This window comes from Orcinus orca, chromosome 3 (assembly GCF_937001465.1).
Source record: "Orcinus orca chromosome 3, mOrcOrc1.1, whole genome shotgun sequence".
Lineage (NCBI taxonomy): Eukaryota > Metazoa > Chordata > Mammalia > Artiodactyla > Delphinidae > Orcinus > Orcinus orca.
This window is the reverse complement of record NC_064561.1, coordinates 156511185-156538830: the sequence shown is the minus strand read 5'-3', so window position 1 is coordinate 156538830 and position 27646 is coordinate 156511185. Positions and strand designations below refer to the sequence as shown.

The following is a 27646-nucleotide window of genomic DNA, read 5'->3' as shown; positions in this document are numbered from 1 at the left end:
CCTCTCCCCCTGGGTCTTTATGGGTAGGAGGCATGGCAGCTCCTACAGGTGGCTGCACTTGCGGTTACTAGCTACCATCATTATCTAGGAGCTGTACTTAGTCCCAGCTGGAAGCTAGCAGGGCTGAAAGAGCTGATGTGGAAAACCCGATGCCAAGTGGATGAAGGTTTTGAGTTCCCTAATCCCCAAAGCTCTTGGTGAGCTGGCTCCCTCTTCTACTCCTTGTCTGTCAGGTCCAAAGAGGGAAACAGTGGCCCTGATGCTGCTGGGCTGGGGGCCCCATCCACAGCGAGCCACGTAACCCCAGTTGGTGTTTAGTTCAGGAAATCAGGAGCAGAGAGGAGAACTTCCAGGTGGTGGTCCCTCAGCCTCTGGGGCTTCTCTGTTTTCTGCCACACTTGCCCTTCACCCCTCACGCTGGCTCCCGGGTAGAACTGCTAGCAGGTTAGAAAGAGCAAGTTTGGAGGAGAACACAGGTGGGAAGACAGGGCACTAGGCAAAACTGCTGGAAAGAAGAACTGAATGGAAGGGGACGATGCGGTGCACAGGCTGGGGCCGAGGTCACCAGGCTGCGTGTCAGCCGGAGCCCAGCCACCTCCCAGCCCCCCGAAAACGGTCCACGCCAGACAGCCTGGGGTCAGCTCTGCCAATGTTTGTAATGTTGCTGTCCTCTACGGAACATTTCTTCAGGGTAATGTCACAGGGTGAAGCGATTTTTCGTTTGTTTGTTGTTGTGGCTATAGGGAGGAGTATGTGAGGTAGAAAGGAAAGTGTACTTTTAAAAAAGCACAAAACTTATGGCTCAATAATGGGCATATTTAGAAGCCAATTAAGGCCACTGCTGATTATTTGAATACTTAAAATTTCGTTATGGATTATACTGATCTCTGCGGTCCTTTTTCTCTGAAAGCTTCTCTCTCTCACATTTCACTGGTTATTAATAGTACCTGGAGGAAACTCAAGAGAGGAGGGTAAAGTTGTGAAATTATAATTAGTTAAATGTTTCTTTCACCCACTTTAGAGGAGATGGTTACAATGAATGGACAGTCTCACTATCCCTGTAAAATGCACACAAACACAGGAACAACCACAGAGGTACCACACACAGGCACACACACACACACACACACGCTCAAATAGAGCCCATATCAGAAGCACACCCACATACCACAGAGGAATAATATACACGGGTGCATACTTGTAGAAGTATACACCAGTACACACACAGGTACATACACAGAAATATACACCCACAAATGTGTACACAGACAGGTATACCCAGAGAAGCATTTGCAATCAGGCACATATAAGGAATTTAAGATATACACAGGTATACAAAAGTACACACACCCAGAAATACACAGTGGTAGATACACTGAAGTGTACACACACAGGCTCACACACTCTAGTCTAGTTGTGAATTTCATTTCCCCATAACAGAGTTGGCTCTATACCCATTTCCCACCACGTAACAGCAATCCCCTTATAACTCTTTACAGGTTTTCAAAGATTTTTCTCACAAAACTTTTCATCTGAGGTGGAAGAAACATCACTATTCTCACTTTGAAAATGTATAAATCCAGAGAGGTTAGGTAATTGGCTCAAGGTTGCACAGCTAGTAAGGGACAGAACCTGAACTGAAACTCTGGTCTGTTGTTGGTAGAGCTCTTTCCCTGCACTCCCAGAATGAGGATGTAAGTCAGCATAGTGACAGGATTTTGCATTAATTGCATTCATTCTTTTGCATTAATTTTTGCATTCATTTTAATCCCCAAAATATTGTAAATAATTTAATAGCAGCAAATGACATGGACATTTTCATTTCTCATAACTGCATTGCAAGAGGACTGTGATGGATTCTCCCCTCCTCTCATATAAACACCCCAGGGAATGCAAGAGAACAGGACAGTCTCTTACTTACCATTCAGAAGGTTGGTGTTGAGAAACAGTAGCAAAATGAAAACCACTGTGGATGCCACATTTTCCTTCATGTTGGCTCCCTTCTCTTTCCACAGGAAATGGATCAGAGGTTCACTGAAAGAGAAGGCACAGGCAACTCTTTTGAAACGACAGTCTGGTTAGGCACATGCACCACTTTACTCTGGGTGTTTGCAACTGATTCTTGCTCCTTGCTGAACGTGAATAACAAAACAGGAGGAAAGGAATGTAGGAAAATGTGACAAGGATGGCTTGGCTCAGAAGCATCGCTGCACACATGCTGGGAAAAATGCCACCACCAGAGGTCATCAGATGACAACGTTCAAGGGCAGCCCAGCCGCAGCTGGCTCTTTGCACACACCTCAAGGAAAAATTGTTCTCTTTGCACCCCACAGTCAACTAACGATAGATCACCTGTTTTACGTGACATAGATTGTATTCCCTACAAAACAATTGTTCTGGGAGGGCTTTGATCCTCCAGCCAAAATTAAGCCAGGCTGAAAAAGTCAGTGCATTCAGTTTAACTCCAAACTGGTCTCACGGATGCCACCAAGTAAGGGGGCCTTCGCCTGAAGGTTCAGGTTGAGAAGACTCTGGAAGCCTTCTGGGCTATGGGCATGGCTGCGAACGATGCAGTGAACTCTAGTGAACCTCCACATGGTTCCTTTTTCCCCTTTGGAAAAGCCCCATAAACAAGAAATGACAAATCCCAGTTATAATTCAAGTCCCTTGGGTTTCAAGAATTAAGCAAATTTTGAACCTGCAGGGGTTGGGAGTTTTGAGAAATTTATTATTATATTATTATTTTTACCCTTGGAACAACTTTTAAAGCCTCTAAATGTCCTTCTAAGAAAAAAGGATTTTTAAAGACATTTGGAAAAGGCTCATTAGTCTTTTTGGATTCCACACAACTCTCGGAAAACAATAGATTTGATGAAGTAAGTGTAAATTCTTGGAAACCCATGGCTTACATTTTCCCTTTAAAATTTATGGGTTTTTTTAAATCAGGGGAAGGGCATCCAGGGGCAAGGCTGCCCGTCTAAGGACGTTGGAAATGACTGAGTGCTGTTTGATGAGCCCTGAGAAGACCAGCCTTCCTTTGTCCATTCCTCCTGGTCAGAGGGCAGATCACCATCTGCCAGCCTCACCCCACCTAACAGACAACTTCTTGAAGCCTTCCACCTGCTACTACTCCCTCTGCGACATACTCGGAAATAGAAATCTTAGTGACAGTAGAGGTTCGGTGCACACAGGAGCCATCAAGCAACTCTCTCATAACTGGGGCTCCTGGGTCAGTAACAACTCCTGTGAAGTAGCCGGTATCCTGTTCTTTGGGGACCTTCTAGTTGCTTTTTCAGGATTCTTTTTGAATATCCTCCCAGGTGACACGTTCTAAGCCACCTGCTCTATCTAACCCCTCAGGGTCATCTAACTAAATCAAGATGCTAAAGGCTCATAATGGGTTTCAAGTCATTCCTCCTGCGTATGGAACACTTACCACGGGCCAGGCATTGGGCTGAGTGTCTTTTAAAAATTTTTTTTCGGCTGTGCTACGCAGCATGTGGGATCTTAGTTCCCTGACCAGGGATCGAACCCACACCCCCTGCATTGGAAGGGCAGAGTCTTAACCACTGGACTGCCAGGGAAGTCCCTGTGCTGAGTGTCTTAATCATCCAGATTGCACTGAGCCCTCACAGTACCCCTGTGCATAGCATGGGCTATTACGATCCCCCCTTTTTTAATGTAGTTTTTATTTTATATGGGAGTAGGTTCATTTACAATGCTGTTTCAGGTGTACAACAAAGTGGATCAATTATACATATACATATATCCATGCTTTTTCAGATTTTTTTCCCGTATAGGTTGTTACAGAATATTGGACAGAGTTCCCTGAGCTATACAGTAGGTTCTTGTTGATTATCAATTTTATACATAGAAGTGTGTATCTGTTTATCCCAGCCTCCTAATTTACCCCTCCCCCCAACCTTTCCCCTTTGGTAACCATAAGTTTGTTTTCTAAGTCTGTGAGTCTGTTTCCTTTTTGTAAATAAGTTCATTTGTATCATTTTTAAAGATGCCACATGTAAGTGATATCATCTGATATTTGTCTTTCTCCATTACCACCCCTTTTAACAGAAGAGGAAATGAAAGTGTAGAAAGGCGTAGTAAATTGTCAGTCACGTGCCATTGGGAGAGAGGAATCTGGCAAATCTGAGAGCGTCTGATGAATCATCCTCATTTGTGGACAGTGTGTGATGAACGTGCAATTATTCCCCATTCTATGGGGGAGACGGTGGAGACCACAGTGACTGAGTCAAGGTGAACAGCACCCCAGCCTCGAACGGGTGTGGAGTCAACACAGCCAAGACTCAGCTAGCTCAACCGCCATACTTGTGCCTGAGGATCTCAAACACCGCTGTTCTCCCTAATCCAGCTTCACTGGATCCATCTAGACCTGAAAGAGTTTTTTTGTCCTAAATATCTGATCTCAGCCTGGCTTGGGGTTGGGAATTCTACCTACTGGCTGAAGAAGTTCTATAATATCATTTTATTGAAACTTCCCTTCTCTTTTTGCATCAAAATACTTGAGATCAACTGCTATAAATCACACCTTTTGGGCGAGGTCACGTGCTAACTAGACAGCTCTTCCAAATCAGGGGTCCACATGTTTTGAAAAAGAAATGCCTGGATGGGGAGCAGGGTGGAGCAGACAGGAGCAGATACTTTCATCACTTATGCTTCCTGGTATGCTGGTCCAGGCTCAAAGAAACTCTCCTAAATAAAGTTTTCCAATAAAAATGCTTTCAGGAAGCATTTTATAAACTAAAAAGGAATGAGCTCCTCTGGGATTTCCTAAGATATCCTGGAATCTGTTGACTAGCCATGGGTAGTTTCTGACACCTTGAAACCCCCATGTCAGGGAATTGGACACACTCATAGTGGTCTCATTACTGTGTTTCAATATATAATGATTCCCAACTCATCCTGCAACTGACTCTCCAGCAGGGTAAACACAGTGGGGTAAGTAAACCTTCAGAGAGAAAGATAACCCCAACTGCCCATTTTGCTATGCTGACTGTTAACCTGACCATCTATTGTGGTCTCTCCCCACACTAGGCATACATCCTGCCATCCACTGATCATTTTTATGGCTGGTGGACATGAGGCTGGGGATACATTTGGTTTTTGTCTCAAACTAAAAATAGAGTTACAGTATGATCCAGCAATCCCACCCTTGGGCATATATCCAGAAAGGACAACAATTCTAATTCGAAAAGATACATGCACCCCAATGTTCACAGCAGCACTATTTTACAATAGCCAAGACATAGAAACAATCTAAATGTCCATCAACAGATGAATGGATAAAGAAGATGTGGTGTATATATACAATGGAATATCACTCAGCCGTAAAAAAGAGTGAAACAATGCCATTTGCAGCAATGTGGATTACCTAGAGATTATCATACTAAGTAAAATAAGTCAGACAAAGACAAATATAATATGATATAACTTACATGTGGAATCTAAAAATGTTGATACAAATTAACTTATTTACAAAACAGAAACAGGCTCACAGACATGGAAAACAAACTTAAGGTTACCAAAGGGGAAAGTCGGGGGGAGGGATAAATTAGGAGGTTGGGATTAACAGATACCACTATACATAAACAACAAGATCCTACTGTATAGCACAGGGAACTATATTCAATACCTTGTAATAACCTATAATGGAAAAGAATCCAAAAAAGATATTATAGTCAGATCTGAAGTCTGACTCACTTTGCTGTTTGCTGTACACCAGAAACTAACACAACATTGTAAACCAACTATACTTCAATGAAAAAAGTGTAAATAACTTAAAAAATTTTTTGTTTTTGTCTCTCTGAGTCAACTCCCCCATTGCAGCAGGATCTTGGTCAAGATTATTCACTCTAAGTGGGGCTGGAACATCTGAAGAGTGTCCACAGGCCGCTTTTAGTGATGGTTATAGTGGTAAATGGCTCCAAATATTTGGAGTGCAACTAGGAAAAAGTTAACCCTATACTCCCACCAGAGGACAGCTATCTTGGTTTCACTCCTCAGTAGCTCCCCTAGTGTGACTGTGGTTTAAAAATGCAAAAATTAAAACTGAAAAGCAGGTCTGTAGCAAGTCAGCAGCCTCCACGCCTTGCCCATGACAAACTGTCTTGGCTTCCTCGCTTCTGAATCCTCAGAGACCCTCCCATCTTTACGCTCCTCTGTAATCTTATTCAAATGTGTCTTCTCACGGTGCTACGTCCCATTCTGGTATGACCCCACAAACCCTCTTCTTCCTCACCTTGCTCTGCATTAATGCTCATCTGGTTCAGATTCTCTGTCCAAACGCTTCCCTTCATCACTCTTTTCCCTTAAGCCAAGTCTCATCTACACAGGCCAAGAGTTGAGAAAACAGGGGCAGGACAGGAGTGGAGACGCAGACGTAGAGAATGGACTTGAGGACACGGGGAGGGGGAAGGGTAAGCTGGGACAAAGTGAGAGAGTGGCATGGACATATATACACTACCAAATGTAAAATAGATAGCTAGTGGGAAGCAGCCGCATAGTATAGGGAGATCAGCTCGGTGTTTTGTGTCCACCTAGAGGGGTGGCATAGGGAGGGTGGGAGGGAGACGCAAGGAGGAGATATGGAGATCTATGTATACGTATAGCTGATTCACTTTGTTATACAGCAGAAACTAACACACCATTGTAAAGCAATTATACGCCAATAAGGGTGTTAAAAAACAAAACAAAACACAGACCTGAGCTTTCACCCTTTACCCCCTGGTAGACTTATCTGCCTATGCTGGCTCATCCAGGCCCCGAGCCAATCCCAGATGCCAGAAATCTCAGTCCTACCATTTTGTGGGACTTGCTCCCAAGACCTGGTGTCAGGTGGTCTTGAAGTGAATGCAATTCTCACCTTGTCTTGCCTCATCTGCTACTGTTGCCCCAATGCTCTACTCAGATTTTGACTCAGTTTCCCTGACTCTAGAAATGAACCTAGCATGCTGGGCAGGGATTCTGAGGACCTACCTAGCTCTTGCAAGCCCAATTCCCATGGATAAGCAGGCCCCCATCCAAGATTTGAATTTCTTTAAAGAATGTCACACATGTGAAATGCACAAATCATAAGTATTCTGCTCAATGAATTATCACAAAGTGAATATGTCTATGTTACCATCAGGTCAAGAAATAGAACACTAATAGCATCCCAGAAATCTCCCTGGTGCCTCGCCCCAATCTCTACCTACCCCTTCCCAAGAGGAACCACTCTTCTGACTTAACACTGCAGATTAATTTTGCTTACTTTTGGACTTTATAGAAATAGAATCATACAATATGCATTTTTTGAGTGAGTGTGTCTGGCTTCTTTCATTTCACATTGTTGTATGATTCAATCTTGTTGTTACATGGACTCATACAAAATTCATTTTCACTTCACCTCATTCATCTTCATTCATATTACATTGAATGAAAGACCATAATTTATTTCCTCATTCTACTCTTGATGGACATTTGAGGGTTCCAGTTTTTGGTAAACTTTGGATTTTGCTAAGATCGATCAAGACTCCGATGGCAGGGGAGCCCTGCACACCTCATACCCACTTTGTGCTCCTCCCTAACTTTCAGTTCTCTACCATCAATGGTTAGGACACCACCTGCCACACCTCCTGACTATAAATGCAAATTAAGTTCCAAATGCCTGTCTGGTCCTAAAAATGCAAACAATCTCATTTCTTGCAAACAAATTTGAAATATATTCACCCATTGTTTGAAATGTTGGGGATTGTGTTAGCTGCTCCCTTTGGGGTCTGCTGGGTTGGTGTCCTCTGCCCTCTGGGTCTCCTTACCTGTTGCTCCACCTGTTAGATGGCCTGAGGCTAAAAAAACAGGGCCAGAACCCCACAGGTACCTTTTGACTTCCAGGAATCTGGCATGTCTTTCCAATATAGAATGCTAATATTTAGTTTGGAAAGCAGAGGACATAATCTGCTAAGGGTGGGGAGAGCAGCAGGAAGGATTAGCTATTTCACACCAGGCTCAAGACTAAGGCCGTTTTACAAGCTCTGCCCAAAATCAATGGTCAATGACTGTAGAGAGAATAAGTGAATCCCTGAAGCCTTCAACTTGAAAAAGCAGAACAAGAATCTAAGATAGGGGATGCTAATCTGCACGCAGAAGAACTGGTCCTGTGCTAGTGTTGCCAAACACTGGACTTAGAGCCAGCTTAGCGTTCTGTCTTTGACAGGGGAATCTGAAGAGGTTTTCAGGATAACATGGCAGCCACTCCTGAATGCAGACATTGAATGCTGCGGATACAGTGCTAGGAGAACCCTGGCCTGAGGGTGGGGAGGTGAAGGTCCTAGCTCTTCCTGGGTTGCATGCAAACATGTGCCCACAGCACTGAAGTGTTTATCTGTCCATAGCCCAGAAATCATAGTTACACATTTGTTTGAAATTTCACAGCAGGACGTTTGCTCATATGTCATCCATTATTATTTTTCTTTTCTTTTCTTTTTTTTATCACTGCCGTGATCAAGTTTACATTTTACTGCTTCTCAAACAGGTTGCCTTCTCATTCCCTGTCCTGAGATATCCTTTGGTGGGAAACATCTAGCACTTTCCATAAGGGAACCACTTCTATGTAAAATGACCATCCCAGTCGAGCCCAGCAGTTTAGTCAGAACATCATGGCTGTGTGGATGTTACTAGAAATAGTAGAGAGACAGTTAGAGAATGTCCACCTCTGATTCCAGACACCCCCTCCCTCCTCTCGTGTGAATCCCAGAACTTCTCGAACTTCTTGAAGACTCTCTGTCTGTGAAAATGCATCCAAGCAGAGGGAGTAGGCTGTGCATGACCACAGCTGTGCGATATAAGAGGTAGGCAATTAGCAGAGATCGGATTTGTCCAAACTGGAGCCAAATCAGGGTTGGTACTGCACCTGGGGACTTATATAGAAAGATCTCCTGGCCCCTAACCTAATTGGGGTAAATCGCTCGCGGTGATGTATGTGCCTTTGCACGGGAGTCACTTTAATAAAACAGGACACTGGATGCTTCCCCACGGCTGGAGGCATCGCTTCCAAATCCAATTACACCAACTCCTCTCACTGGCCGCAACATTCCAGCAGCATCTTTGCTCTCAGAGAGGCTTATTTTCACTCAGCCTCCTGGGCTTGAAGGCAAGAATAGGAACTGGGTGAGTTTCAATTTTCCCCAGTCAGTGCACACTTCAGACAGATGGTGGAAATTGCCCTTTGGCTCGATTTTCAGAGGAACTAGTTCCTCATAAGACCATCAATTAAAAAAATCCACAGGGCTTCCCTGGTGGCACAGTGGTGGAGAGTCCGCCTGCCGATGCAGGGGACACGGGTTCGTGCCCTGGTCCGGGAAGATCCCACATGCCGTGGAGCGGCTAGGCCCGTGAGCCATGGCTGCTGAGCCTGCGCGTCCGGAGCCTGTGCTCCACAGCGGGAGAGGCCACAGCAGTGAGAGGCCCGCATACCAAAAAAAAAAAAAAAATCCACAAATCGTACATTAAGTTTTGCAGTTTACAAAGCTTTTCCAGACTCCAGTGGTTTTCAGTCCAGGATTCACATTAGAACCATGTAGGGAACTTCTTAAATGGACAAACTCCTATGTCTCGCAAGAGGTTCTGATTGATTCAGAGTTGGGTCCACTGGCACATGGACATTTTAACAAAGCCCTCCAGATGATTTCAATGTAAAGTCAGGGCTGGGAACCACTGATGCCGCCTAACACATATAATGTCTCTGCTAGGAGGCTTCCCTCGATGGGAGAGGAAACCGAGGCTCAGAGAGGTAGCTGGCTTTGCCCACCATCACACAGCTCAGCCAGCACAGCAGAAATGGGAATCCAGTCTTTAGACTGGGAGTCCTGCCTCAAATTAACAACAACACCAAAGACAAAATGACAAAACATTTACACGGTGATCTGTAGTGTTTAAAGCACTTTCACATCATGGTCGTATTTTATTCTTACAATAATCCTGTGCAGAGGCAGGAAAGCTATTATTGTTCCTACTACTATGTCATGGCTCCCATGTCAAAGATGAGGAGATGGAAGCCCAAGGGGGTAAGTGGTTTAAACCAACAAGCTTATCTTAAAAGCCTCCAGTGTGCTCAGAACTGCGTGGTGATAAAATCAGCAAACCCTCGTGTAGGACACACTACATGCCAGGCACTGAGATGTAAGTTCTATGAAAATGTCCATTTTACAGATGAGGACACTGGAGCCCAGAGAGGCTCCATGAGTTGTCTGAGGTCACACAGCTAGTGAGCAGTGTATGGAGGGAGAGGAACTCTGCAGCTGGGCTCCATGATCTGGGTTGTTAACCACCATGCTTTGCACTTCTGATGGCTACAAAGGAGTAGTGGCCCCTACCTTCAAGAAGCTCCAACGCACAGAACCCAGCCCGGCCATGGCTTGGTGGACAGGTCAGAGGACCTTGGGACCACGGGTTCTGAGCCAACTAAGGCATCCGTCTTTCTGATAAAGGGCTCTCTCAGCACACTCTCCCTTCCCAAAGTCGGCTCTGATACAGGGTGCTGCGGGGATCTAGGTATGGTCCTTCAATAGCAGTGGATGTTCCTCGGGCACTGCTTCTAGAGTCTGTTCTGGGCACCACTGCCCATCCCAGATACAACAGGTCAAAATTTTTGGAGGGTGGGACCTAGGAAGGGGCATTTTTTAAATTAAAAAATGTTATTGGAATATAATTGTGCAGCATTAGCTAAAACCTCTATCAAGTCACATAACAATCATTTCTGTGATGGGAACAATTAAGATCTAGTCGCCTAGAAACTTTGAAGCTTATAATACATTGTTGTCTATAATGACTACGCTCTGCATGAGATCTCCAGGGCTTATTTATCTACTGATTGCAAGCTGGTACTGGAAGGGGCATTTTTAACAAGCACTTAGGTGATTCTTAAGGAGCCCTGATTATAGCATAAAGGACTAGGCAAGGCAGCTACTGGTTAGGAGGTAGGATTGGATCCGCCTCCATCCTCTGGGCCTGGAAAGGGCATTTTCCTAAAAGGACTGCCCCGAGCTGAGGGTTCCTTGTGAGGAGGGCTACGAGGTCAAGGGCACTCTCCCCGGGGGTGTAGGTCTACACCAGGGAGCAACTGTTACATTTTCAAGGAATGTTGTAAGCCAGCGGGCTTCCTGTTGGTAGCTTGAAATCAGCCGTAGTGGGAGTACTTCTATGGTGGGAATTGGCAAATGCTATAAATCAGAATGTTTCTTTCTTCTTTTTTTTCTCCTGGAAGAGCAGTTGTTAAACTTTGACCAGCATACCCCTCGCTCCACCTGTCTGGGCTCGGCGTTCCCCCATGTAAGAGGAGGATTTGGGGGCAGTTGAAACTTTCAGGCCAGCTTAATGCAGGCTTGCAGGGAGCCCCTTCTGACTGGGGGAGACCTCGTGAACCCAGGATCCCTTCCCTCCTCCCTTTCCTCTCATCTGCCTCCGTCTCTGTGCTGACTTAACCCGGCCTTCCTCGGGGTCCGGTCAGACTCCCCCCATTGCTGCCTCTGTTTGTTGAGGTTGCAAGGTTATTATTTTGCTCCTTCCTGTTGACAACTGCATCGGAGGTTAGTGGGACCCCCAATTGCTTAACACATTAGCTTTCTAGATATGGTACGCAACACCAAAATCAAGCAAACTAACCCCCCGTACCGTAAGCTAAAAACTCGGCTCACCTTGACCCTCGTAAGTGAGCCTCTCACAGTAGCCTGGCGCTTCTGTGATAGAACATTTTCAGTGTGTGTCTATTCACCCAGCCCGGAGAGTGCCCTGACCTGCCTGCCACAGCTTTCCATAGCTGGGGCCACTTGAGCTCCACCTGCAGGCTCAGGGCACAATACCCATGCAGTGAGAGAAGCCCAGGGAAGGCTTGCATCGGGTCCTGTTCTGTTCCTGGTGCTGGAATCCTGCGTGGTCAACTGTTAAGACCCCATTTCTTCCATAACAGGCCCTTCAGGCCCTGGATCTCTGCTCAGTGCCCAGATCAGTGGCTGACTCCTAGGGCCAGCCTGCATCCCCGTATTCTGTTGGCCCCAGCATCCATGGTGTGTGGCTGGACCATCTTTCTGAATGCCTGGCAGAATTCCCAGATGCTGCCTCCTTACAGCTCAGCTTGTCGCCTGACCCCTTCCGTCTTGCGCTGTCCCTCTCATTGTCGACTCTCCTGCTCTTCTTGGGAGGAATGATAGGTTTCAAGGTCCTGGCCCCTTCTCATCCTGGTCCGTCTCATTCCTAGAGAGCAGTAAAGCGCCCCTCTACATTCTTCTTTTTCTAATAAGTTTATTTATTTATTTATTTATGGCTGCATCGGGTCTTCGTTGCTGCACGCGGGCTTTCTCTAGTTGCGGTGAGCGGGGTCTCCTCTTCGTTGCAGTGCGCGGGCTTCTCATTGCGATGTCTTCTCTTATTGCAGAGCACGGGCTCTAGATGCGCAGGCTTCAGTAGTTGTGGCTCGCGGGATCGGTAGTTGTGGCTCACGGGCTCTATGGCGCAGGCTCAGTAGTTGTGGCGCACGGGCTTAGTTGCTCCGCGGCATGTGGGATCTTCCCGGACCAGGGCTCGAACCCATGTCCCCTGCATTGGCAGGCAGATTCTTAACCACTGCGCCACCAGGGAAGTCCCCTGAAGTCCCCCTCTGCATTCTTGATATCAACCAGGTTTATCTCTGCACACTTCCGAAGGTTTCACACCTTCTCATTTACCCATTTTGCTCAGTAATTCTATTACCTGTCTGTTTTCACATCTGGCTCACCTCCCTGTCAAAATATGCTCAGCCTCGTCTAACATGCATGTGCAGGCACACAGACTAATAACAGCCCAGATCAGCCCCCTTCCTCCCACCCTGCAGCCCAGAGCAGGTGAACAATTGCTACCATGTGACTCCTGCATATTCCCAGAAAAATCCCTCGGCCATTTAAAGAGATCATAGGTGTGTCCTCTTCCACCCTGGAGGAAATTCATTGGTGAAATTGGAAGTGGCAGCAGCCACGTGACGGAGGAAGAGCATCCGGACTCAACCAGAAGATCAGCTTGAATTATGCCAGGGGAGGGCAGGCCTGGCCAGGTCTGAGTAATAAGGTAACTTGTTTCTTTTTTTTTTCCTGTTTCACCAGGATACTTAAATATGGTTGAGTATTCATTCATTCATTTATCAAATATTAATATTTATCTCCTTCACCTTCTTCAAGCCATTGCTTAAATGTCACCTTATCAGCAAGATCTTCGTTGACCACTGTCTTCAAACCCCATCTCCAGCACTGTTCCACATTCTTCATCCCTCACCCCACTTTACTGTTCTCCACAGCTCATACCATCAACTGACCCGTGATATTTTTCCTCATTTGTTTGTTGATGGTGTGTTTCCCTCCACTAGTCTGTAAGCTCCATTAGAGCAGAGACTATGCAGGACAGTGCCTAGGGCAGTGGCCTAAATCCCAGTAATCTCAGAATATTCAGTTTTGTCTATGTTCTGGAAAACATGTCATGTCTTACTGAAACAATGTCTGCCCCTTCCAGAGGAAATTGGTTTCCTTGCTCCCCTAAAATTGTATCATATCAGCAACTAGCTAATCCATGGTGCTGGAATCCTCCCATTTCTCTTCCCTTCAGAGTATTTAAGAAGAGAGATTTTGGAGCCAAATTATCTGAGTTGGAATCCTGTTCTGTCATTTACTAGATGTGTGATCACAGGTAACTTACTTCTCTGTGCCTTAGTTTCCTCATCTGTAAAATGGGAATAATGCACGGATCAACCTCACAGAACTATGATGAAGATTCAGAGAGTTGGTATTGGTAATGGGCTTAAGATAGTGCCCAGTCTACAATGAAGACTATATAAATGTTTGTTAAATTTCCTCCATTCTCCCATTGCTGACTGCTTCTCCCTCCTAACTCTCTCCTACCCAAGAACTTTCCACAGTGGGAGAACTAAGGTAGAGTGGCATCCTTTCTATGGGAAATGTTGCCATTAGAATTTCAGTGGAGGCAATGGGGGTGTGAGCAGATTGGATTATAGTCCCCAACTCTTTGCTCCCTCCCAGTCAGAGGATTCCATACCCCCATCCATTGTCATTAGACACACTCGTGTAAACAAAGAAGAACAAAGAGTTTGCTCACTCCCCAACTCTATAAAGATGAAGTTGTCAGCCACTGCAGTGCACCCTAAGAGGAACAGAGGATGAAAAATGGGATGAGGCACTTGGCTTTGGAAAAACAGCCCCTTGGATGGTTGGATGCACAGATCGGGGAGAATTTTAATGAACCCAGATTCTTGCATCTTCCCACACGTAGAAGAGCAAAAAAATCATTAACTTGAGATATCCATTCTTGTGACCAGCAATAATCTTATTTTTTTTCAATTTTTATTGAAATATAGTTGGGTGATTTACAATGTTGTGTTAGTTTCAGGTGTACAGAAATGTGATTCAGTTAAATCTATCTATCTATCTATCTTAGATTCTTTTCCATTATAGGTTATTACAAGATATAAGTATAGTTGCCTGTGCTATAGAGTAGGTCTTTGTTGTTGGTTATCTATTTTATATATAGTAGTGTGTGCATTTCAGCATTAATCTTTTACAAGATGTATACTGAATTGCATGTATCTCCTAGCCAAGAATCATATATAAACTCTCTCCTCTTTTACCTCTTCAGAAAGGTTCCCTCCGAGCTACTGAGGGGCTGTCTCCCAGGTTGTAGTCCTCAGTAAGGTCCTTGAATAAAACTTAAACTCACAACTCTTATGCTGTGTGTTTTTCTTTAAGGCTTCCCATGCACCCTGTGGGTGGACTACACATCTCATCTCAATGAATTTGGACTTGGCCACATGAAAAACTCTAGTCAATGGAATGTGAGTGGTTGTGATTGTTTTTGCTGTATCCAAACAGAGCCTTACATACAATTGCATGGTATTGTATTTATTGGCTGAGGCCTTCCTGCTCTTGTTCTCCATATGTCCTCCGGATGTGCCACATGGTACCTACTCCCTCCATCTGGGTTCCAGAATGAGAAAACAGGTGGAGCCCAGATAAGCTCAGCTGAGTCCAGCCAATCCCAGCAGAGCCACAGCCAACCTGCTGCTGAGCCACAGTCCTTATGTAAAGTGAGCAAAAGGGAAATGTGCTGTCAACCACTGAGAGAGCATCATTTGTTACCACTGCAGAACTGACTAATCCAGGGCAAGAGCAGTAGGAGGAGAACATATGTCTCACAAGACTGTTCAAACGAGATTATTTTTTCACAGAGGGATCTCTGTGTGTGTTATATATGTGTCAGTGAATGTGCTGTTCATCCAAACACAAAACAACTTAAATAATCATCACTCTTATATTGGTACCAACCTGGTCTACTATGTATATTTCCATTTCTAGAAATGTGGTCTTGGGAAGTGAGAAGGGAAGCTAAAAATAAAATTAAAAACAATAAATTGTTGACCAACTGGCATTACCTCTCTGGCTCCCTGGTTATTTGTCTCAAGAGGAAATGAACAGCAGGAGTTCTAGAATCATGGCATTTTGGATATGAAAGGAGCCAAAAGACATGGAAGGATTCTGATCCAACCTCTCCCTTTTACAGGTTGGGCAATTAAGGCCTGGAGAGATGAAGTGCTTTGGCCAAGTGCCTGATGGGAGAATCTTTAGAGCACTGAGAGCGGGCTGTGTGCATATCTGAGAAAGTTGCAATATCTAAGAAGAAATTTTCAAGAATGTGTCGAAAGCATTTTTCCTCTCTAATTCCTGCTTTTTTCTACATCTCGGTTAGAATCCTGGGAGACCACAGGAGTAGCAAAAGCTTCTAGTGTCCATCAGAATTTGGTTCTCCTTTTCCTTCTGGGCAGAGAGTTAAAGTTTGCTTCATGGGCTCCCCTTTAGTTAGACAGAGACAGGTGAAGGAGTTGGGGCCTCTGAAAGTGGGCAGAAATGATGTACTTTTCGTCTAGTCCTGGTCTATAAGATATTCACACATTCTCTCTCTCTCTCTCTCTGATCCATTACTGCCCAGAGGATGATGAAATGGAAGACTTCAGTCGTATGGGCTTAGTACAGCCCATAGATGGAAGGGTCCTGCGTCCTCTTCTGATGCCCACTGGACTGGGACATGGGTGAGAAACAAATTTTGGTTGTTAAGCTTCTGAGACAGAGGTTGGGTGTTATAATGACTAACCTTACCTAGATGACTAATCCAGGGATAATCCAGAGACAATCAATGCAGCTTAGTTTAGATGGTAACTACCGTATTTAACCAAGTAGAAGAGCTGTAAATAAGAAGGAAGCCCCTGACATCTAGCCCACTGCCACTGTTCCTTCTTGAATACCATCATCAAAGTCTCCGAGTAACCTGTGCCTTGCTTCCTCTGCATTTTCAGCCCCACACACTGTCACATTCATACGTGTCCACAGGTGTTCAACAACACTTGTTGATGGCTGACTGACTACTTTTATAAAGCCATACACAATATATTATTTTGATTCACAGATCCAGTGAAAGAGCACTTGACTTGAGCTCTACAATACGTTCTTCCCATTAAGCAATAGGCCCTCCATATTACTGAGGGCTATGTTCTGAGACCTTATGGATTCTTCCAATAAAGCTGCTCATGTTCATCAATTCGAACTCTAGGACAGATGGGGGACAAAGCCAACTGAGATGTGGTTGCTGGATAAGTGAGCTTTGAATAGCGATGCACTTGTGTAGCCCAAAGTAAGACAACAGCACTTAGAAAAAGAGAATATAATATGCTTAACACCTTAAAACATAAGTGCTATTGTCAACTATAAAAGAATCCCTCTATAGACTTCTTAATAAGTCCACCATCCTATTAGTGTATATTAACAACCAGTAGGCCTAACTCCCAATTGGTTGCTAGGTTTCCTGTGTCAGTGCATTTGCACATGGAAATAGAAAGGCCCACGCAAACGTCTGCGTATTTGGCTACCGTGACATTGGCCTGGCAGAACCCAGTAAATCATCGTTGACTCACTGCTTTGCAATAATAGCATCACCTCTTTGTGCAACGTGTAGTTGATGGTGTGTCTTCCAGACAACCCTCTCTGAGATTACCAAGGAAAAAAAAAGATTAGGAAGTCCGTATCTAAAAGTTTAGTCAATTTCTCCTTATCTTTGTAAACATTCTTGTAATATTATCCATAATGATTTTTCATCCTTGGCCTGGCAGACATCCCATACCATGCTTCTCAACTCAGCTTCAGAGACAGAAATTAATTTTAATATTATGACAAGAACAATATAATTTGGAAGGGAAGTTTGCTGCTTTGCTGATACCTCCAGTTCTGTCAATTACCAACTTATTTACAAGTCAAAATATAAGTGGCTTGGGATCCTTTTATGGGAGTGCCTCAGCAGAGGACTGATCTGCACCTGGATGTCTGGAATGCCTTTCTGAATGTCCTTGATTGCTCAAAAAACTAAAAATAGAACTGCCATATGACCCAGCAATACCACTACTGGGCATATACCCTGAGAAAACCATAATTCAAAAAGAGTCATGTACCGCAACGTTCATTGCAGCACTATTTACAATAGCCAGGACATGGAAGCAACCTAAGTGTCCATCGACAGATGAATGGATAAAGAAGATGTGGCACGTATATACAATGGAATATTACTCAGCCATAAAATGAAACAAAATTGAGTTATTAGTAGTGAGGTGGATGGATCTAGAGTCTGTCATACAGAGTGAAGTAAGTCAGAAAGAGAAAAACAAATACCGTATGCTAACACATATATATGGACTATAAATATAAATATATATGGAATATATATATGGAATCTAAAAAAAAAATGGTTCTGATGAACCTAGGGGCAGGACAGAAATAAAGACGCGGACGTAGAGAATGGACTTGAGGACACAGGGAGTGGGAAGGGTAAGCTGGGACGAAGTGAGAGAGTGGCATGGACATATATACACTACCAAATGTAAAATAGATACTAGTGGGAAGCAGCCGCATAGCACAGGGAGGTCAGCTCGGCGCTTTGTGACCACCTGGAGGGGTGGGAGAGGGAGGGTGGGAGGAAGGGAGACGCAAAAGGGAAGAGATATGGGGATATATGTATACATATAGCTGATTCACTTTGTTATAGAGCAGAAACTAACACAACTTTGTAAAGCAATTATACTCCAATAAAGATGTTTAAAAAAAAAAAAGACCCATTATAATCCCCGCCTTTTCTTTCAGACTCTGTGCATGTGCCAGACACACAGAGCTAAAGTGTGGCCAGTGAGTCAGTCTGGGAAGAGCAGCAGATAATGTTCCCTTTAATACCCTGGGCAGTTCAGAAGAGCGGTTTCCTGCTTAGGAAAGTCCTCGGGAGCACTTACGTGCTTACTGAATGAGGGATGAGTGAACCAAGGGTCGCAGCCTCCAACGGGTTGTCTTCGTTCTCAGTCTTTACCCCTCTGGAGGTCACATTTAGCCCCATGTCACTTCATGGATTAACAGGAACAAGGATTTTGTGGGTGGACAGGTTCCACATATCACGGCAGACCCTTGGCCAGATTCCTTATCAGGTATCTCCGTCTTCCCCTCCAAAGTTCTTCTCCTTGTCAGTTGCCTTGTCTTACCCCTTTATCTTCCTTTCACTCCGCTCTAAATCCCCTTGGCAGTCCCAAGCCATCCTGCTCTCCCTCAACTTCTGTGTCTCACAGACTAAAATACCAGGCTGATATCTAGAGAAATAACCATGAGCATTCCTCAGAGTATGCCCATGGGGCAAGTCCTTCCACCACGTGCCTTGTTATAGCCTTTGCCCCATAGAAACGGCTCCCTTTCTATGCAGGCACAGGGCTGCATGGAAAATGTGATCTCTCCATGCTGTTTCAGAAGCAATGAAGATTGACACATGGCTGCCCACTCAAAAGCCCAGCTGCCTCCTTCGCCTCAATTTCAGCTTTCCTTCCTTCGGGCAGGGACTTCCTTGGGTCTCCCCAAAGCGGGGGATGCCCTGTCCACAGAGCACCCAGGACCTGACCCTATCATAGAACTGATAATGAAACCTGATTTATCTTTCTTCCTGAACCTGCCCAGGCCGGTAGCTCATGGATGTCAAGAACAGTGTTTATTATTTTATTAGTTTTTCTTCTATGTTCCTCATCCTTAATATAAATCTCAATAAATGGTTTTGAATAAATAAACGTATTGGGTGTCAGCTGCATTTAGAGGGAAGTTGGTAAGGATTTTATTCTCTAATGGGCTCTAAATCATTGGCGTACGTGGTTGAGAGGGTAATGCCTTGTCTATATTGGGTGGTTTAAAAATTGATAATAATGGCGATGTGTGTTTTGATAGGATTTCCAATTTTCAAAGTATTTTCTTATAAAATATTTATTTTATTCTTTTCCCAACACCGTGAGGTTTCTGGATGGTATCACTGAGTTTGCAAATGCTTGTGGCTATTCAACAGTAGAGGCGGGGCTGGCAACTTGCCTTCTGAGTGTAAATTGGTGAAATCTTTCTGGTAATACATGTTAAAGCCTTAAGAATGTAGATACACTTTTTTTTTTTAGAACAGTATGCATAGTTGCCTGTCATTTTTATTTTTTCTCTTTATTTTTAACATCTTTATTGGAGTATAATTGCTTTACAAAGTTGTGTTACTTGCTGCTTTATAACAAAGTGAATCAGCTATACATATACATACATCCCCATATCTCCTCCCTCTTGCGTCTCCCTCCCACCTTCCCTATGCCACCCCTCTAGATGGGCACAAAGCACCGAGCTGATCTCCCTGTGTTATGCAGCTGCTTCCCAGTAGCTATCTATTTTACATTTGGTAGTGTATATATGTCCATGCCACTCTCTTCGTCTCAGCTTACCCTTCCCCCTCCCTGTGTCCTCAAGTCCATTCTCTACGTCTGCGTCTTTATTCCTGTCCTGCCCCTAGGTTCATCAGAACCATTTGTTGTTGTTTTTGTTTTTAGATTCCATATATATGTGTTAGCATACGGTATTTGTTTTTCTCTTTCTGACTTACTTCACTCTGTATGACAGACTCTAGATCCATCCACCTCACTACTAATAACTCAATTTTGTTTCATTTTATGGCTGAGTAATATTCCATTGTATATATTGTATATATATGTGCCACATCTTCTTTATCCATTCATCTGTTGATGGACACTTAGGTTGCTTCCATGTCCTGGCTATTGTAAATAGAGCTTCAATGAATATTGTGGTACATGACTCTTTTTGAATTATGGTTTTCTCAGGGTATATGCCCAGTGGTGGGATTGCTGGGTCATACGGTAGTTCTATTTTTAGTTTTTTAAGGAACCTCCATACTGTTGTAGATACACTTTGAATTGGAAAATACACTTCTAGAAATTTATCCAAAGGAAAAGAAATGTGCAAAAACAATTTTGTACACACACAAAATATCCTTCCTGTGCTATTTATGAAAAAAGAATATTGGGAAAAAAATCTAAATATCAAATCATAAAGGCTTATTTAACTAGATCATGGTATAGATATTCAGCAAAATATTGTTTAATTTTAAAAATAATGTGATAAAACTTTTAATGATATGGAAACATGTGAAAGAAAGAAGATAACTGGGTACAGAAAGTGGATGTGTTTGACCTCAATTCTAGTATATGTATCTCCATATGTGCACAGAAGAAAAACTGGGAATATAGATATGCACCCGGTATACTAGCAGTCGTTATCTCTGGAGGATGATTCTAAAATTAAAACATATTATTTTTGTAATAAAATAAAGTGTTACTAAAATACCTAAATAAAATTAAAAGTTATTACTTTTAAAATTGAGGGGGAAAATCCCAATAAAAATTTTAACACCATAAAAACAATCACTTCACGGACACCTGGTGTTTTGGAATGTAAATACATGGACGGAGTCCCCACTAGGGTGAGGTACAGACATTGGTTATATGTGTCATGGAACAATTTTCAGTTGCTGACAGCCAGCCTCCCCGTGTTAATTAGTGGTTGTGTCTGAGCACGTGACCCATCTCTTGGGCAATAAAGAGGGGTTTCAACATTTCTTGATGTCCTGCTCACTTGTTTTTAATAACTCCCTCCACTTCTCAGAATTCCATTATTATGTCTATCTTAGGGTTATTTTAAATCCCCTGGGGCAACTAGCTATTATTTGCCATTAAGCTTCTGACAAGTGGATGAGAGGCAATTTCATGGAAAAACCCCTTGCACTGAGCCTCAGAAAAGGGTGCGTCATCTTATTAAAACGGAGTTTAAGAAGTTCAGCTGGGTTCTCTCTGCGAAGCTGTGTACTTGTTTTACCCTGGCCCCTCAGCTTCTGGTCATCCTTGGGATACGAAGCAAAAGGAATTAGAAGTTTAAAGTGTGGAAAAGAAGGAAAGAAGGTGGAGAAAGTGGGAGAATCTGGAAGTCCAAAGGGTGGTAAGGAAGAGCGGCAGTTGGTGGACTGAAGGGTTAAAGCCCCACTCTCTTGTCTATGGCCAGAAATCTGAGCATCTCTGCCACATCCTGAAACCACTCCCAGTGCCAAAGTCTCTCCCTCCCCTTACCTTGCTCCATCTTGTACCGGCACATCCTGTCCTTACCTGATTTAATCACCTGTTCTCACTCTTGTACGATATGTTCTTTCAAACTTCCTTCTTCATTCAAAGCATCTGGGCTACTTACACAGCAAGATAATTACTTGTCTCTCTTACTGGCTTATATTTACTCTATTTTTTCTTCTTTCCCCTTTACTCAGCTTCCCTCAGGAGCCCTCTCTTAGCAGAAAAGCCACCTGTCCAATCAAAGATGTAATGGCCAGGGATCTGAGCTAGGCTGGATCTGTGGGGAGAGCAAAAAGTACTCCCAGTGCAGACTCCTTGAGAGAAAAAGGAAGGAGGAATGAGAACCAGGGTTCACCCCTTTAAATGCATTTTCGGAAAACTTCAGGATGACTCTAGTTTAGTGGCTGGAACACCTATCCATCCATCCATCCATCCATCTTTCAAACGTCCACTGAGCATCTCTGATGCAGCAGACATGGGCAGGGCCCTGATAATTTAGTCTTGTGCTAAAGCAACCCTCCTAGTACTTAGGCTGGTAGAGAAGAGAAAAGCTAGTATAACACTTCAGTGTAAATGACAGAAGTATTAAGAAGGAGCTCTGCAGGGGCCATGAGAGCCAAGAGCAGGCAGATTTGACCTACTCAAGGAGATTGGGGCTTCCCTGGGGAGGCTACCTGAGGGATGACGAGCAGAAAGTCCCTCTCCTCTCTCTATTCACAGCCCTGCGTATAAATGGGTATGCAGATGCTCCTGGTTGCTTCTCCAACAACCATTTCCCCTTTGTTTTTGTACACAGAGCCCAGTTTTGTCAGCTATCAGCTGTCCAGTCCCAACGGATGGGGTGTTATCATTCTAAGGTAACTGTGGTAATCTCACTTCCCATTTATCTGTGATTGGTTTAGGACTGGTTATTCCACCCAGTTCTGGGCACTGAGATATGGCAGAAGTCTTCTGGGGTCTGCTGGGGAAGATTATCCTCCCTGGTCAAAAGAGAGAGGGTGGAAGAGAAGGGTCCCCAGATAAAAAGAGTCCGGGTCCTTGGTTGTATTATGAGCTCCTAAAGCAAACCTGGGACTGGTTTTCTCAGGACTTTTTTGGTGAGTGTTACACGTCCATGGTTTAGTCTGCTTTTAGCCAGGCATCTGGCCTTTGGGGGATGATTTCATCAACGTCTGGCATGGACAGCTCAGTGGTCTAATTGGTGAAATGGGTATGTTTTCAACCCTAGTGGCCTACGGGTGGAAAAGGTGGATGTGAGTGAGAACTCTCAGTATGCTACTGTGAAGGGAAGGAACAAAGTAGCTTGTGGCTGGGATATTGCTTTATTGGGCACGTTCAAAGTAATCATATCCTCACTATTGCTTTATTTTTATTTATCTATTTATTTATTTTGCGGTACGCGGGCCCCTCACTCTTGTGGCCTCTCCCGTTGCGGAGCACGGGCTCCGGACGCGCAGGCTCAGCGGCCATGGGTCATGGGCCCAGCCGCCCCGCGGCATGTGGGATCTTCCCGAACCGGGGCACGAACCCACGTCCCCTGCACCGGCAGGCGGACTCCCAACCACTGCGCCACAAGGGAAGCCCTGCTTTATCTGTTTGAATATCCTTTTGATTTTTTTCTTTTCAGTTCTCTGGACAATGGCAGATTCAGTGCTAGGAGTCATTAAAAGTGAAAGTCCAATAATTACTCTGCCTATCTGTTTTTTGATGTGCATGTTCTGTCCAAGAAAATACAGAATCTGATTGGTTATTTAGCCATGTATGTAAATAGCTCCCACGTTGTGAGATATTTTCTCAAATTTGAGGAAAGTCATACATATTTGGCGCCAACCACTTGAAGTCCTATAAATGGACTAATCTGATTCAGTTTTCTGGATATTTTTCTAGCAAACAAAAGCAACCTGCATGTTCCAGGGTCTCGCACTGCAGACTCAGAGTTTTGGGAGCCAGGGAAACTATATCTTCCTGCGTCTCGGGCACAGGAAGACAGACTTGGCAGCTCCGGTGCCCAGGCTGTCATGTGCGCCATTTCCTCAATGTTTGTCTGGGAGGGGGTCTTCCAGGAAAAGTCATATCCTTGTTCTCAGTCTAGTCCTTTGCTTGGCCGTTCGCAAGTGTTATTTGGTAATGAAGAGTCCACGAGATGGTCAGGCCTTGGGGCTGGATGTGAACTGATGTGCAGTATGATCCAGGGGGAGGTCACACACTTTGGGACTGGCACACTTAGGGATCTGGACAGGTACAAAATAACCCTCATTCACCCGAGAGGCGACGCAAGCTGCAGAAAGAATTGGACAGTGGTTTCTAGAGCTGGTTCTGCCATTTCTCAGTGAGATCGATTTGGGCCCATCTCTTCCTCTTTCTGAGATGAATTTCTTTTAATAGAAACTGTCGAGAGGGTCATATCTGTCTTGCTTTCCTCAGCCAACTATTTTGAGGATGAGATGAATTAATGTTATGAAAATGCTCCACGGGACCGCAAGTGCTACGTGAGTGTGAACCAGTGGTCAGTAAGAGGTGAGTGCTCCCAGATCCTCCACGTCTCTCTGACTCTTTGAGTGGAGGTCTAATTCCAGATGGAGAAGGTTCTCCTTTCTCCCTGAATGTCTTTTGATTTAGGAACTCCCAAGTATCCTTGTTTTAGGACTCTTGGTTACTGAGGGGCTGCCATGTGCCACCATGGTGATGATATCCCTTTGGCTGGGAGCCCAGTGACCCCTGTGTCCCTCTTGTCTCCGGATTCAGGACAGGGTCATTTGCTCCACAAGGAGCCGCAGACCCCAGGGGCCATACAATGGAGGAAATGGGGCCCAAAGCCAATGCCAACCACTCCTTTATTTGCAGGTGTCAACACCAAGAGCTTTGTGGTGGGGTGGCTTCATGTGTGTTCAGGGCTGGAGTCTGGGAAAAGCACACAAAGTTTGCCTTTGGTGCCCTTTTGCTTTCTTTTTCGAATTCTGTTCTCTCTCCTACTCCTCTCTGTCCTTCCCTCCACAGAGGTAATTTCAGGCTCCCTCTGCTTCCGAGAACTCTGCGTTGGCAGTACCAGCAAAGTCAAGAGGAGGTCCACACAACAGAACTCCCTATGGTGATGGAAATGGTCTATGTCTTCTCTGTCCAATACGGCACCCATAACCATATGTGACTGTCAAACATTTGAAATGTGGCCAGTGTGACCGAGGAATTGAATTTTTAATATTATTGAATTTCAATGAATTTACATTAAAATTACCACTTGAAGCCAGTGGCTAGTGTGTTCGACAGTGCAGGTCTGGAGCTCAATACCTTAATCATTTCAGTCCTTCCACTCCAATCACAACTAACCTGTCCTGCAGATGATGGATAAAGAAGATGTGGGACATATATACAATGGAATACTACTCAGCCATAAGAAAGAATGAAATAATGCCATTTGCAGCAACATGGATGCAAATAGAGATTATCATACTAAGTGAAGTAAGACAGAAAGAGAAAGACAAATACCATATGATATCTCTTATATGTGGAATCTAAAATATGACACAAATGAACCTGTCTACAAAACAGAAACAGATGCCTGAACACAAAAAACAGACTTCTGGTTGCCAAGGGGAAGGGGGTTGGGGAAAGGATGGAGTGTAAAGTTGGGGTTAGGGGGGACCTTCAAGATGGTGGAGGAGTAAGACATGGACATCACCTTCCTCTCCACAAATACACCAGAAATACATCTACATGTGGAACAACTCCTACAGAACACCTACTGAACGCTGGCAGAAGACCTCAGACCTCCCAAAAGGCAAGAAACTCCCCACGTACCTGGGTAGGGCAAAAGAAAAAAGGAAAAAAGAGACAAAGAATAGGGACAGGACCTGCACCAGTGGGAGGGAGCTGTGAAGGAGGAAAGGTTTCCACACACTAGGAAGCCCCTTTGCGGGCGAAGGCAAAGTATAGATTTTAGCACTTGTTATCATTGGTGTATTTGTTATTTGGTTTCGTTGCTCTCTTCTTTCTTTCTTTCTTTTATTACCTTTTTATTTTTAAATTTATAATAATGTTTTTATTTTAATAACTTTATTTCTTTTTATTTTCTTTCTTCCTTCCTTCCATTCTTTCTTCCTTCCTTCCTTCCTTTTTTCTTTCTTTCTTTCTTTCTTCCTTCCTTCCTTCCTTCTTCCTTCCTTCCTTTCTTTCTCTTTTGTTCTCTTTCTCTCTCTCTTTGTTTCTCCCTCCCTTTTCTTCTGAGCCATGTGGCTGACAGGGACTTGATGCTGTGGCTGGCTGTCAGGCCTGGGCCTCTGAGGTGGGAGGGCAAAGTTCAGGAAATTGGTCCACCAGAGACCTCCAGGCTCCATGTAATATCACACGTCAAAAGCTCTCCCAGAGATCTCCATCTCAACGCTAAGACCCAGCTCCACTCAACAACCAACAAGCTACAGTGCTAGACACCCTATGCCAAACAACTACCAAGATAGGAACAAAACCCCACCCATTATCAGACAGGCTGCCTGTTATCATAATAAGGTCACAGACACCCCAAAATACACCACTGGACGTGGTCCTGCCCACCAGAAAGACAACGTTCAGCATCATCCACCAGAACACAGGCACCAATCCCCTCTACCAGGAGGCCTACACAACCCACTGAACCAACCTTAGCCACTGGGGGCAGACACCAAAAACAATGGGAACTATGAACCTGCAGGCTGTGAAAAGGAGACCCCAAGCACAGTAAGTTAAGCAACATGAGAAGACAGAGAAATACACAGCAGATGAAGGAGAAACATAAAACCCCAACAGACCAAACAAATGAAGAGGAAATAGACAGTCTATCTGAAAAAGAATTCAGAGTAATGATAGTAAAGATGATCCAACATCTTGGAAATAGAATGGAGAAAATGCAAGAAACGTTTAAAAAGGACCTAGAACTGAAGAGCAAACAAACAAGGATGAACAACACAATAAATGAAATTAAAAATACTCTAGAAGGAATCAAGAGCAGAATAACTGAGGCAGAAGAACAGATAAGTGACCTGAAAGATAAACTAGTGGAAATAACTATGGCAGAGCAGAATAAAGAAAAAAGAAAGAAACGAATTGAGGACAGTCTTAGAGACTTCTGGGACAACATTAAATGCACCAACATTCAAATTATAGGGATCCCAGAAGAAGAAGAGAAAAAGAAAGAGAATGAGAAAATATTTGAAGAGATTATACTTGAAAACTTCCCTAATATGGGAAAGGGAATAGTCAATCAAGTGCAGGAAGCACAGAGTCTCAAATAGGATAAATCCAAGGAGAAACACGCCAAGACATATATTAATCAAACTAACAAAAAAAATAGAAAAAAAAAATAAAAGCAGCAAGGGAAAAATAACAAATAACAGACAAGGGAATCACCATAAGGTTAACAGCTGACCTTTCAGCAGAAACTCTGCAAGCCAGGAGGCAGTGACAAGAAATATTTAAAGTGGTGAAAGGGAAAATCCTACAACCAAGATTACTGTACCCAGCAAGGATCTCATTCAGATTAGATGGAGAAATTAAAACCTTTACAGAGAAGCAAAAGCTAAGAGAATTCAGCACCACCAAACCAGCTTTACAACAAATGCTAAAGGAAATTCTCTAGGCAGGAAACACAAGAGAAGGAAAAGACCTATAAGAACAAACCCAAAACAATTAAGAAAATGGTCATAGGAACATACATATTAATAATTACCTTAAATGTAAATGGATTAAATGCTCCAACCAAAAGACATAGACTGGCTGAATGGAGACTAAAACAAGACCCGTACATATGCTGTCTACAAGAGACCCACATCAGACCTAGGGACACATACAGACTAAAAGTGAGGGGATGGAAAAAGATATTCCATGCAAATGGAAATCAAAAGAAAGCTGGACTAGCAATTCTCATATCAGACAAAATAGACTTTAAAATAAAGGCTATTACAAGAGACAAAGAAGGACACTACATAATGATCAAGGGTTCAATCTAAGAAGAAGACATAAAAATTGTAAATATTTATGCACCCAAAATAGGAGCACCTGAATACATAAGAAAAATGTTGACAGCCAAAAAAGGGGAAATCGACAGTAAAGCAATCATAGTGGGGACTTTAACAACCCACTTTC

At 43.9% G+C, this 27646-nt stretch overlaps 1 protein-coding gene across 4 annotated transcripts in view; it reads right to left on the bottom strand.

Annotated features, from left to right (window-relative positions):
* The window catches only part of PRLR (prolactin receptor), a 174915-nt gene that overhangs the window by 25874 nt on the left and 121395 nt on the right, over positions 1-27646 (bottom strand). For 3 of the 4 annotated variants that reach the window (XM_033421281.2, XM_004266007.3, XM_049708003.1), the window contains exon 3: positions 1922-2034. In XM_033421281.2, the coding sequence (XP_033277172.1) occupies positions 1922-1991 (70 nt within the window). In that variant the 5' untranslated portion in view covers positions 1992-2034. Of the gene's footprint in view, positions 1-1921; positions 2040-27646 lie in introns of those variants that run through there. The other variant, XM_049708005.1, reaches the window with a different exon arrangement.